At 38.6% G+C, this 12,808-nt stretch overlaps 1 protein-coding gene across 1 annotated transcript; it reads right to left on the bottom strand.

The window, feature by feature from the left end:
- Positions 1-2,528: 2,528 nt before the first annotated feature.
- Positions 2,529-5,749, bottom strand: LOC110725987. Its single transcript, XM_021905463.1, has 5 exons — positions 4,040-5,749; positions 3,861-3,998; positions 2,855-3,256; positions 2,672-2,737; positions 2,529-2,597 (listed from the first exon to the last, which is right to left on the bottom strand). Exons 1-5 carry the CDS (start codon positions 5,747-5,749, stop codon positions 2,529-2,531), a joined length of 2,385 nt encoding a protein of 794 aa, XP_021761155.1.
- Positions 5,750-12,808: the final 7,059 nt, after the last annotated feature.

The raw sequence follows: 12,808 nt of genomic DNA on the forward strand, positions 1-12,808 counted from the left end.
TCTAGTTAATCATCTTATTTTACTTTTAAATTGTAACTAAAACTAAAAATTTGTAGTTTGTTGCAAATGGTGTGTAGCAGCAGTTTCTGGCAATTGTTATATATACATAATATGGAACACATTACACATGTATTTTTGTCAATTAAGGATGGTGTTAGAAGGCAATTTTATAGATACTTGTAGTAAAAGATAAGTCATCGTACAGGTCTAAATTACCTAAAAGTCAACATAAGCAACTGAAATTTCTATAATTCCCTCAAATCTCTCAAATCAATGGTGCCACAAAGACAAATATTAACCACCACGAGTTGTTGAAATGAAGAACACTATCCATCAGTATAATGAGTTTTGGTGCGAGGGGATTAGGGAGATTAGTTCGGCAATAATTATTGTTGTTGCTTGTTCATATGGAGAGTGAGAATTATTTATCAATGGAGGGATAGAAAGGTTTGTAAGAGAAGAAAAGGCGGGATGGTGAAGTATTTAGGTGGGTCGACTTATCGTGAGTCTGACTCACCCAATACTTTACTTAAGAAAAGGCAAAATTGACAGTAGCAACTTGAAGAAGCACCTTCAACTTTGCTTAGTAGCCAAAGCACCACCAACTATGACGTTAGGTACAATGCACGCCATATAAATGAAAATTTCCGACAACTTATTTAGTGGAAGGAGGTGAATCTTGCCTCTCTAGAACTGTTATGTAGTCTTCCATCCACTTAGCACGCATAGATTCATCTCTTCCGATGAAATGAAGAGGCCGAAATTTTCATTTAAGGCCCGCATTGCACCTAAAACTATAGTTGGTGCCTTGGTGGTGTTTGACCACTACGCATACTTCAAGGTGCTCAGTGCATCTAAGTCATATTTTAAGGTGTTGCGGTCAGGTCAATTTAAATAAAACTCACGGTGGTCCCGTCTTTGATGACATAACCCTTAAATGCTGCAATAACATAATTTGCTACAAGTTTTGCTTCTTAATAGTTATAGCTAAACGTGATCGTTTAAAATTGGCCCAGTAGTTGTTTGATGCCATCCATGATGCATAAATTTGACATGGGACTTATATTAATTAATAAAGTTCTAGAAGCACATTCCGTGAAGAATTTTCCAATAATATTATTACACTCATTGACTCCTTATTGCACAAATCTGAATAACTTATTACTTAAATAATTTGCATTGTTGTAAGGGCATTCGTTAATATAATTGATGGACGTGCTTCATCTAAAACATGGATAATTATCAACTATTTTTTCAATCACAGACGAAGTACTTTTTTGGTTTTGTTTTGTGCACTTCAATTTATGAGGAAATCCTAATACATTACCGTTAGACACAAGCAAAATGGCATAACATTCTTTTATATATATACAGTTAGAAGTTTTAGTGTATTCATGAGATGTTTTCTATGTACTACTAAAAGTGTCTTTTATACTACTATAAATGTCATTAATTACAAAATTGTCATTTTAATGTATTTGTTTGTGTCTAACAGTGATGTATCAAGACTACCTCCTCAATATACCACATCACCATATATTAGTGAAAAAATATAGAGGGATAGGATGACACAATGAGGGTTTTTTTTTTATTTAGAAGAAAAATAATTTTATTAATAATAGATAGCTACATGACACTTACAAGCAATTTCAAAGAAAACTGAAATTCGAACACAATACAACCCCTTAGAACTTATACTTCTTCCTCCGTTTCTTTATAGTTTTTTTTTTTTTTACAACAACAAATTTTAAACAAAACTAAACATTAAAGCTATGTAAATTGACTCTACAACTATTCGCAATGTCATGAACCTTAGCAACCTGTTCTCTTCCAATTTTCCATATGATGCAAGTTATAAACCATCGTCCCACATGTAGTAGATCTTGTGTCGTCCTCATCAGTCGCATTTCCCGCCGTTTAGGTAGTTAAATAAATTGGATTAGGGCCAATGAGTCAGTGAACAAAAGTATTCTTCGGTAACCTCTCACTTCTGCCCACTTTAGCGCAGCTACACATGCCATAACTTCCGCGTGTAGAGATGAGTGGGCTTTGCCATAGCTTCCACCCCCTTCCATATAAGTTATATGGTCTTTTGAGTATGCCCATCCCATAACTGTCATTTTAGTCCGCTTTTGCCAAGAGCCATCAGCCATTATAGTCACCTCCAATCTAGCATCTGTTGGGTGATTAATATCTTCCCTTTCGTAACCAATGTTTACTCTTTCAAAACCCGGCGGTGCGCCATTATCACCACTTTCCTTGGCGTTGAAACCAACCCCCCCCCCCATCCACTCTTTGCCAAACTGATAAGTTATGCATCGCCGTATTGTAGTTTCTAAACAAGTCCGCAAGATATCCTCCCTGATTACTAAAGACCCTCCCATTTCTAGTCAGCTAGAGACTCTAAAGGATCCCTACGAAAGTCATTACTCGTTCGCTCTTTTTTCCATCCTCTCTATGAAAAAGCAGGATATAATTCTGAATCTAGTGTCCCAAAGGAGTAGATTCATCAATTTCAGACGAGATATTCAAGGAACAGTTCTTCCAAGCATACCTCGCAAAAGAACACATCCTAAAAAGATGTTGTTGGTCTTCCTCTATCATACCACAAGAATCACAATAATCATCTATATCTATCCCTCTTCTGACTAGGTTAGACTTGACAGCCAACCCATTCATGACTAGCTTCTAGAGAAACAAGCTCCACTTTGGTGGAATATTGAGCTTCCATATTAGCCTGAAAAAAAGAGTGTCAGAGAAAACGTCATGTTGCAAAGTAAAATTGCTCATTAGAAAGGCATAGCCCGTCTTAACAGTGTAGATTCCAGATCGATGCCCCCCCCCAATAAAGCACATCCTTCTCCTCATTCAAAGGCAACTCCATTTCTAAAATTTCCTGTGCAGTACTCCATTCAAACCTTTCCCTGATGATAGCAACATTCCAAGATCTTATTTCTGGGGATATCAAATATTTCACTCTCCCCGAACCAACCCCCCGTAGAAGATGACTTGATTTAAAAACATGAGTTAAGCCTTGCACCCATCTCATATTTGCAACTTTCACCCTTTCACCATTGCCTATCTTCCAATGATACCCCTTAACCCTTTTATTCGCCACATTGAATAAACCCTGTCTACCCCAAGAAGCATTACCACGAAGACACGATCTAGCACCTCCTACACATAGAGGACACTCATGAATAGGATCAAGAGAGCGAGCCACCAACAGCTGGGGATTACAATACATCCGGGTCACCTGTTTAAAAAAAATAGCATCATTCAAACAGACCATAGACCTTATACCTAGACCTCCCATGCCCTTTGGTCGTTGAATAATCTCCCTCTTGACCCAATGCATGCCTTTTTCTCCCCTTGAACCCCACCAAAACCTAGCAATCAAGGAGTTAATCCTATTGGTAATCGAGGTTGGAAACTTGAAGCATTTCATCACATGAGAAGAAATACTAATCAGAACAGTGTTAATCAAGATTAATTTTACCGATTGTGACAAGTTGAGAGCTACCCAAGAGAGTATTCTAGCAGCAAACTTGTCCACCAAGTACTTGAAAGCGTCCATTTTCCTTGTCGTGAAGTCAATTGGCGCTCCCAAATGTCTATCTAGTACTTGTACTTGGCCTATATTCAAAACTGCCTTAAGACCCTCCACTTCTTCTATTTGTGCCAGCTTGCTAAATTTGACAAAAGCTAGATTTACTTAATTTTAGTTGTTGCCCCGAGATGTCCGCAAATCTATCGAGGATATCCACCACATTTTTGCAAGAATCCAGGGTTGCATGAAAGAAAACAATTGCATCATCTACAAAAAACAAATGTGAAATTGATGGCGATCGACGGGTAACCCAAAGCCCTTTAATCAGGTTAATATCTTCCGCCATTGAAAACATTCGAGATAAAATATCCATGCAGAATAAGAAAAGATACGGTGAGAGGGGATCCCCTTTCCGCAAGCCACATTCTGATTTAAACATCTCCGAGACCTAACCATTAATAAGAGTCATGTATGAGACAGTTGAGATACATTTTGAGATCCATTGTATCCAAACTCCCGGAAATCATACGTCGTAAGAACCCTCAAGAGGAAAGTCCAGTTCACACTATCATAAGCTTTAGACATATCCAACTTAATCACGGCTTTGGTGGATTCTCCATTACTAGTATAAACCAGATGCAATAATTCATGACTCAGCATCACATTATCCTCTATATATCTATCTGGCACAAAAGCATGCTGATATTTTGAAATTAGTCCAGGCAGAAGCGTTTTTATTCTGTTAACCATACATTTAGCTATGCATTTGTAGATAGTGTTGCATAAACTAATCGGTCGAAACTGTGTTGGCAGTTCCAAACAATCAACCTTCAGAATCATAACAAGAAGGGAGGCATTAAACTCCTTTAAAAGATGTCCTGTAGAGAAAAAAGATTGTACCGACTCCACAACCGAGCTGCCCACCTCCTCCCAGTGTTGGTGAAAAATTTCTGCTATATAGCCATCCTGTCCTGGCGCTTTTAAATTATGAATATAGAACATCGTCTTCCGTATCTCTTGGTGCGAGAACGGTCGTATTAAGAAAGATGCATCCTCCGGTGCAATAGAAGGTAGGTCTAAATCCCGTAGCACCAAGTCAACCTTTTCATTCATAATGTCTACAGAATCCATCGGTGGATTATACACCTCCCTCAAAGTATCCCTAATGAGTTGTTGTAAATTCTCCTGACCTTGAACCCAAATTTCATCATCCTTCCTTAAATTAACAATCTCCCTCCGTTGTTTTCGTTGCTTCACTCTACCATACATCATTTTAGAAGACATATAACCTTCCTTGATCCACCAGTCCTTGATTCTTTGTTGCCAATATTTAAACTCCAAACCACTCTGAGTGATAGTCTCATTAATCGCACTGACATAGCTATTACCTTGCTCCAAAGTAGTAATTCCACCCCCTTGGTCATGAAGTTCGGTAGAGTACTTTCTCCAATTTATTCCCCAAACTTTCTTATTATCCAAACACCATCTTTTCATTTTATCCCGTAGCCACTTCGACCGCAGTTGAAATTTGTACATGACTGACCCCGAGCATTGAACACCCCAAGCTTCACCAATAATAGTCTTAATCTCCGGGAAGACCAAGCACCAAGTCTCAATTTGGTACGGCCTATTTGATTTTGATAACCTAGTGTCTAAATCATAAATTATTGTTGCATGATCCGACACCGTAATAGGTTCATGAGTGACTCTTCCATCCGGAAAATTATTAAACCATTGCGAAGAAGAGTATGCCCTATCCAACTGTTCCATGATCAATTCTGTTCCCAATCTTTTGTTTGACCAAGTGTATCTTGGTCCCGTAAAAGGAACTTCTAAAAGGTTAGTTTGGAATCTCCAATCCAAAAACACATCCAAGCCCTTTATCAAAGATGACCCCCCTAATTTGTTACTATAATATTCCAATTGATTTATATCACCCATAATCAACACATTTGGAGTGCTAGAAATAAGTATTGAAATCTCCTCCCACACTTTAGGTCTATCTTCTACTTTCGACGCTCCGTACAAAAACAAAAGATGCCTACTACTTCCATTAATGTCAACAACATTACAAAAGATAAAATTTGAGGAAGAAGCAATACAAAAGACATTCCCCAAATACCAACTAAACAAGGCTAAACCCCCCTTAGTCCCATCCGAGTCTACTCCACAAGAAAAACTTGGAGTAAACTTATCCATTGATTTACTAATTAACATCACTAAACAACATTTTAGTTTCGGAAATAAAAATAAAAGTAGGCAATTTAATAGCTAACAACCACACTAAATAAGGATGTGTAGGAGATAGTGTGTTGTTTAAACCCCTACAATTCCAAGTGATAATTTTCATTGATCCATAGGGGGCTGTTTCGGTGCAGCCACCTCACCCATAACTTCATCAAAATTTTCAGCAACTTCACTGTTCACTTCCACCTCCATATCACTATCATACGCGTGAAAATTAGAGGTAACCTCCTCACTACGCTGCTTCTTGGTCGGACTAGAGTGACCTGAAGAAGAAGACTGCTGCCTTTTCTTCCCTAAAATACCAGAAAGCGATGCTTTAATTCGTACCCCCCCATTGTCTTGCCATGTCAATATCACTAATTGCCTTCGAAATGAAATGAAATTTGCCATTTTTATCTCGTTGCCAAACATTAAAGCCTCCTTTATCCGCCCATCGATTAAGAGATTTTAAGCGCTTTCGCTCCACCCATCCCAAACCATAAGAAGCTTCCCTCACCGAATCATCATCACATGACTTCGATGGTACACGATCAATGGTGCGTTCCCTTTTATGAGAACACCTTTCTTCATCTTCCTTAAACGCATTCAACACATCAATTGATCTAATAGGTGACACAGGAGAGTTTGGAGGGTTGTATTCTGTCAGTGGCAAGTGATCCAAATTCATGGGGAAAGTGGTGGGAGACTCAGGGAGGTACGGGGACCTTACAGCGGATGGATAAATCCTTCTTGTTATTGCTTTGTAAACCGTCATGGCTCGCAAAAAAGCCCTCTCTGTTTCCACAAAATTTAATTGATTATTTTCTAAAAAAACAGCATAAGAATTAGAGTTTACCCCTTCATCATTTCCGTCGTTATTCAATTGGGATTGCGCAATTTGCTGCTGCTGCTCATTTGCTGCGTCAATTGGCTGCTCTGTACTCGGGCTGATTTGGGCCATAAGGTGCTGATGCAAGTCAGGCTGATAGGCCTCAATAGCACTCGATTATTCATGAAATTGAACCGGCTTAGGTGGTGGGAAAGCCCACTCACTTATTCCCAAAGTCTGAAATAGGGTTCGAGCATTTTCAGCACCTCACCAAAGTTGGAGCCCACAACATCATCGAGGTCGAATTTGATCCCAACCGTACTTGAAGACTCACCAATCTCAAAGCTGGAGTTTGCATCCCTCGCTAAAGTTGGAGCCCACAACATCATCAAGGTCGAATTTGTTGTTGCTGAATTAATTCGACATGCTATATGTGGTATTGGAATAATCCTACCAATTGGCCCCTCCGCAGACCTATCAACCTGATTTGAAGGCCCTAGATTGATTCTGGAGTTCACATTAAAGAGAGCCCTGTATCCCAGAGGGATATCCTCTAGCTCCTACAACCTGGTAAGATTAACACCCCAATTGCGATACATGTACACATCAGGTAAACCTTGAACATAATTAGTGTAGTAGGGATAGTCCAAAGGGCCATGTAAAACCCTCAGACCATCCCTTTCAACCGCCCCAAGACGCCTTAAAAGACGGCGGGCTGCCACATCACTTCTCATATTACAATTGCTAGTGCTATGATCAACACAACCACAAGTTTTACATAATCGGAAAACACCTTCATACCTGAAGTAAACCCAGATTACTCATTCTCCCTGAATCGGAATAAAACATCCCGGAATTAGCGGCTAAGTTAGATCAACCACCATGCATGCCCTTAGCTCTGCTCTCTTTGGTAATCGGCCATTTTTAATTGGTTCTAGAGTATCTAAATAACCAATATGAACAAAAATTCTCCTCTCCCATGCCTCCGTGAGAAACTGGAGAGGCAATCTGTAGACTCGAACCCATAGCCTAGCTGTCGAGAAATTAATTTGTTGTGGGATAAGAGCTGCATGATACCTTCTAAGATTGATTATACGCCCATCAAAAACCGTAGAATATTGCCGTAGTAAGCCCTCCAGATCACTCTGAACCAAGCACTCAAAAAGAAAGTAATCTCCAGTACAGTGGACACGAACATGCCCCCTTGTGACCCACCTCTAGTTGATTACATGCTGCACATAAGTAGCTGATGGTGGATTCGGACCGACAAAGACTCCAATTGCAGAGTTATTGAAGTTTATATTTAGGAAGTCATTATAATGAGGAGGTGGGGTAACTAGGACTCCCATTCTATGGGACCTAAGTCGATTATTGTTTGAAGGTGGGTCATTTTCATTGCTATTATTAGGGTCATTTGGATTCTGGTTTGCCATACCACTTCAATTAAGTAGTACAGACAAGAAAAAGGTATAAGAAGAGAATAGAAATTGAGAAAAGGATGTATGCAAGTTGGGGAGTAAATAACTCCTTCTTGGGAAGGAATCTGAAGAGACAAGGTAATTTGGAGTAATTGCATGTCGAACAAGTGGCAAACAAGAATTTAAGAACAATTACTTCTGGTATTCTCCAAATGATACAGGGGTGATGGGCTCAAGGAGAAAGATTTCATTTACTCCTTCACTTCAATTGGCTCATGCAAAAAGTGGAGATATGGAATAAAAGGAGAGTAAAAACTCCTCTGCCACAGTTGGGCGAATAAGAAAAGGGAGATATTGAGTACAATAACACCTCAAAGGGGATTGGGTGACATAAAATATGGAAATCCGAAAGGTTTTTCTTAGATTTGCTCAAGAAATCCTTGAGCGTGTGTTTGCATGCTACAGTAAACAAGAGCAAAAAAAGGTGTAGACACCCATTTGTGTCTCCCCAAAACCAAATCCGGTGATGAGTACCTTTCACGTCGAATCATAATCGAATGAAGCGAAAGTGTGGAAAGTTTAGTGTTGCGGATAGTTTTAATTTCTTTTCTCTTCTCTCTGTTTTTGAAAACTTATTTTTAAGAAAACAGCCAATAAAGTTTGGTTGGTCCATGATATAAGTCCAATAGTAGTGTAGTTGGATGGGGCTTGACAAGAGATTTCCAACGATATATTATAAGCCCAATTCCGATGAATATTGAGGAAGTTATGGCCAATTTACTGAACTGGGCCCGGTTTGAGCCTTATATACGGCCCAATGATCTAGAGGATGGCCTAATCTAGATTTATCATTCCTAATGCAATAAAGAATGGTTTTAGTCTTCTAGATTCTTCTAGAAGGTTCTTTTCATTCCTAATTCAATTAGCATTGATAAATTGACTTTTGTTGACTCTTCAGAGTTTTAATTAAAATCAAAAAGCATTTTCGAGGAAAAGATACGATTTTATCCTCCAGTACGACAAACTTATCTAATTTTCGAAAACGCGTCAAAAACAGGACTAGCGCCTGACGCTAGGCAATGGCGCCTGGAGCTACGCCTAGCGCCAGCCATTGGCGCCTGGAGCTACGCCTGGCGCTAGTGTTGGCGCCTGGCGCCAATTAGCCAGGGTTGGCGCCATCTCTGTTTCACGTGCGCCAAGTGCTCTGTTTTGATATTTTTATCTTTTTGGCTGATTTCTCTATAAATAACGACATAAAAACTCCGTTTTCAGTCATCTACAATCAATTTTCAATTCTCATTCTCTTCTAATTCATTAATTCATCTCTCTCTCTCTTTCTTTCTTTCTCTTTAAACTTGCTTTTAAATAAAAAAATTCCGCATTCACAAGATCTGGAAACACCTAGCCATATTCGAAGTTGCGTTCGCCCTAGACGTGAAAGGTTTAATTTCTGAGGGTTTGGTCCCAAATCTCTCTTTCAATTATTTAATTTAATTGTTTGATTATTATTTTCCTTGAAGTTACTAACGTGTATATTTTGTTTTTAAAAAGAGGTACGAGGCATCAAAGTACGTACTTTAATAGTTTTTATTAATGTTATGATATAGAAATCCTGCTTAGATTGTTATTGTGATTCCTAGTATCATGTCTAGGGTAATTTTAATATTAAATATGATTGTTACGATGCCTTTTATGTTCTTTATAATATTTATTCATGTTATTATCATGTTAGGATTAAAGCTTTGATCTTTATTGCTTAGTGACATGCTAGGGTTTGTTATTAATCTTGTTAGTGTCATGCCTAGGATCTTTCTATTATTATGCTTTAATATTAACATGAACATGATTATGATTATAACTGTTATAATTTATGATGATTATGAATATTGTTATTGTTATTTTATTTATGACGATTATTATTATGATTATTATTTTTATTATTATCTTGATTATGAATATAATTTTATTGTCATGATATTTATTATTATTATTATGTTGATTGATGCTTATTTATTGTTATTGCTTGATCACGCCTTTTATGCATGTTTAAAGGGAATTGGTACTTGTAATCACGCTTAATAAGATAATTAATAATCTTGTTTAGGGTTAATTGTGATTATAATTTCAAGTGATCGCCAATAATAGATTTATTTGTGTATTATATTGAACCAACATAGATAAACAGGTTTAGGGTTAATCCTATTGATTGCATGTTAGTCAGAAAGCGCACATGAATACGATCAAAATAAAGTAGAGGCCTATTATTAGGGCAGATTCAATCTCTTTTAGGTTGAATTTGTACCTTCATCCCCGAACCCTTTTTTGGTTCAAGACCTTATGGAGTTGACGATCTCTTGGATCGTTAAGGGGTGTAACCTTCACTTTGTGAACGGTTTGCAAGTTCCTAAAACTTGTTGGCGACTCTTTTGCTCTATCTTCTTCCCTTTTGGACGCCACCTTACTTTAGTGTATGATCACAGTGGGGTTCAAGCTAGGGGTTAACGCTTGAAATTTATTCCCTACAGTTTTTGGCTACTCCGCTGGGGAGGATTTCTATTTTAATTCCTGAATTTGTTTCGGCAATGATTTAGAATGAGTGGATGAGACTCGAAACGTTCTAAGTATTTCATGTGCGTAATTTTGATTAACATTATTGTCATATGCATAAAAAAGATCTCATTGGAGAGACCATCCGTAATGAGTTAAAAACATAAGATTTTACACGTAGGAAATTTGAGAAATATCTTTCACAACTAAGACCGAAATAAAACCGCGCGAAACTGGAAAATTTTATCGAGCACAAAAAGTTGCTGAGGCATGTGGGAAGTAGCGCCAGGGGCCATAGCATTGGTGCCACAATTTTAACCGTAGCGCCAGACGCCAGCATTGGCGCCAGGCGCTACAGATAAAATGTAGTGCCAGTCCCTGTTTGCTGTCGCCAACATCCCCCAATACCGAGCCAGAAATATGCGTTCTAATTTCGACCAGTTTTTCGTATTGTTTGCTCGATCCTACTTCCTGATTGAATTTTTTCTCACTTTTCTGAAACCCATATGTGTTCTACATATGGACATAACCCTCTGGAAATTCATGCTCCATCTACCTGATTGAACGCTCTGTGCAACAAAGGGTACATCCGAGAATGTTGAATTCACCAAACCATGGAAGCGAGTTTTTCTAAAGCTCGCGGTGTCCCATCCACTCGCGCCAACCCTTTACGGTTAGGCTTCCGCGCAGTGCATCCGGACAATTAACCATGGACCCTCTATTGACTAAACCATATTCCGAACTTTAGAGAACTAGAGCCATGGATAGGTTGCAAACTCATTGCATCATATTGTGCCTACTTGACTGATTGTGCATTATTTGTTGTGCATATGATCTATGATTTCTTAACCGTTTGTTTGACTTGTGTTGAGATTAAATAAATTAATGACTTAAAGAACTTTTCCTAATTAATTAATTAATTAATTAATTTAAGTATATAAAGTCTAATATTTTAATCGGAATTGACCTAGTACGACTTTAGGCATATCCCAGTTGATTAATAACACCGAAAACAGTCCCAGACCGAAGCTCCAATATTGGCGCCAAAGTCTGAGCTGTAGCGCTACAATGTGGAGTGTGGCGCCTGGCGACAGCTCTGTCGTCTGGCGCCAAGCTACACAGTGTGACGCTAGTTCTGTCGTTTGGACGACAGTTTGGATTATTGGTCGAGTCATCACCTAGGTTCTAATTAACCCGTTTTCTAATTAATTCGGTTAATTTTCGCTGTCAACCATGCCTTGTCGAGTCATTAATTGAGTCTAGTCACATAGTCTAGCCACATGGTCATGACACGAGTCATAACATATCACCTAAACTCACTAGTCTTGGCACGCACTTTGAGTATATATCACCATGACCATGTCTTAGGTTCATGCATGAGTCGGTCTTTTCCGTCATTTGAGTCGGGGGATACATTCTATTCCTAATTTTCCATACCCCTCCATCTACATCATTTTTCTTCACATTCTATTCCAATCTTTCTTCACCTCCTCCATCCATCGCATGTTGAATAAAGTTTGAGTCAAATAATTAACAATAAATATCCCCAATTTCCTTTTCCACAGTACTTGGTCGAGGAGAGAAGGGCGATTAATTAAGGACAACCTCTTTATTCAGGTCTCGCTTTTTGATAAACCGATTCGTCAAAAGAGGAAGGCTAAGAAGATAATGGCAACTCAAGAGGAAGTCAATGAGCTTAGGAACCAATTGGTTATCGTGAATGAGACACTGAAGCTACTCACACTCAAGATTGACGACCCTGTGAAGCAACAACAAATGAACCTCATGCAAGAAAGTTTGAGAAAGTTATCTAGTGACTACAAATTGCAAGGCATGAGCTCACAAGGGGTCTCGCTGGACAAGGAACTTCTTCCGCATAAGTTCAACGCCACTGACATCCCTAAATTCAACGCAACAGATAACCCTTACTTCCATCTAAGAGCTTTCAAAACTATAATGAACATTAAGGGTATCGATAAGAAGGTTTTCCCCTCTCTGTTCCCACTATCTCTTGAGACCATTTGCCAACAATGGTTATTCTCCCTTGACAAGGAGAAAACCTCCACCTGGGAATCAATAGTAAACGCGTTCATTGATAGGTACAAGTGCAATATTCAAGACGAGACAGACCATAGACAACTCAAGATGTTAAAACAAAAAGAAAACGAAGGGTTCACTTCTTTCTTCAACAAATGGAGGGAAACTTCTCCTAATATGGCCAAGGCTCCTACTGAAAAA

Source organism: Chenopodium quinoa, unplaced genomic scaffold (assembly GCF_001683475.1).
Source record: "Chenopodium quinoa cultivar QQ74 unplaced genomic scaffold, ASM168347v1, whole genome shotgun sequence".
NCBI classification, from domain to species: Eukaryota; Viridiplantae; Streptophyta; class Magnoliopsida; order Caryophyllales; family Amaranthaceae; genus Chenopodium; species Chenopodium quinoa.

Bases quoted from the DNA above. Each gene is read 5' to 3' on its own strand.
- LOC110725987 (XM_021905463.1), bottom strand. From the start codon at position 5,749: ATGGATAAGTTTACTCCAAGTTTTTCTTGTGGAGTAGACTCGGATGGG. The intron at 3,257-3,860 runs GTTACCCGTCGA...TTTTTTAAACAG, and splicing joins ACCTGATTAAAGGGCTTTGG to GTGACCCGGATGTATTGTAA. The intron at 2,598-2,671 runs GTTGGCTGTCAA...GTGGTATGATAG, and splicing joins TAGAAGCTAGTCATGAATGG to AGGAAGACCAACAACATCTT.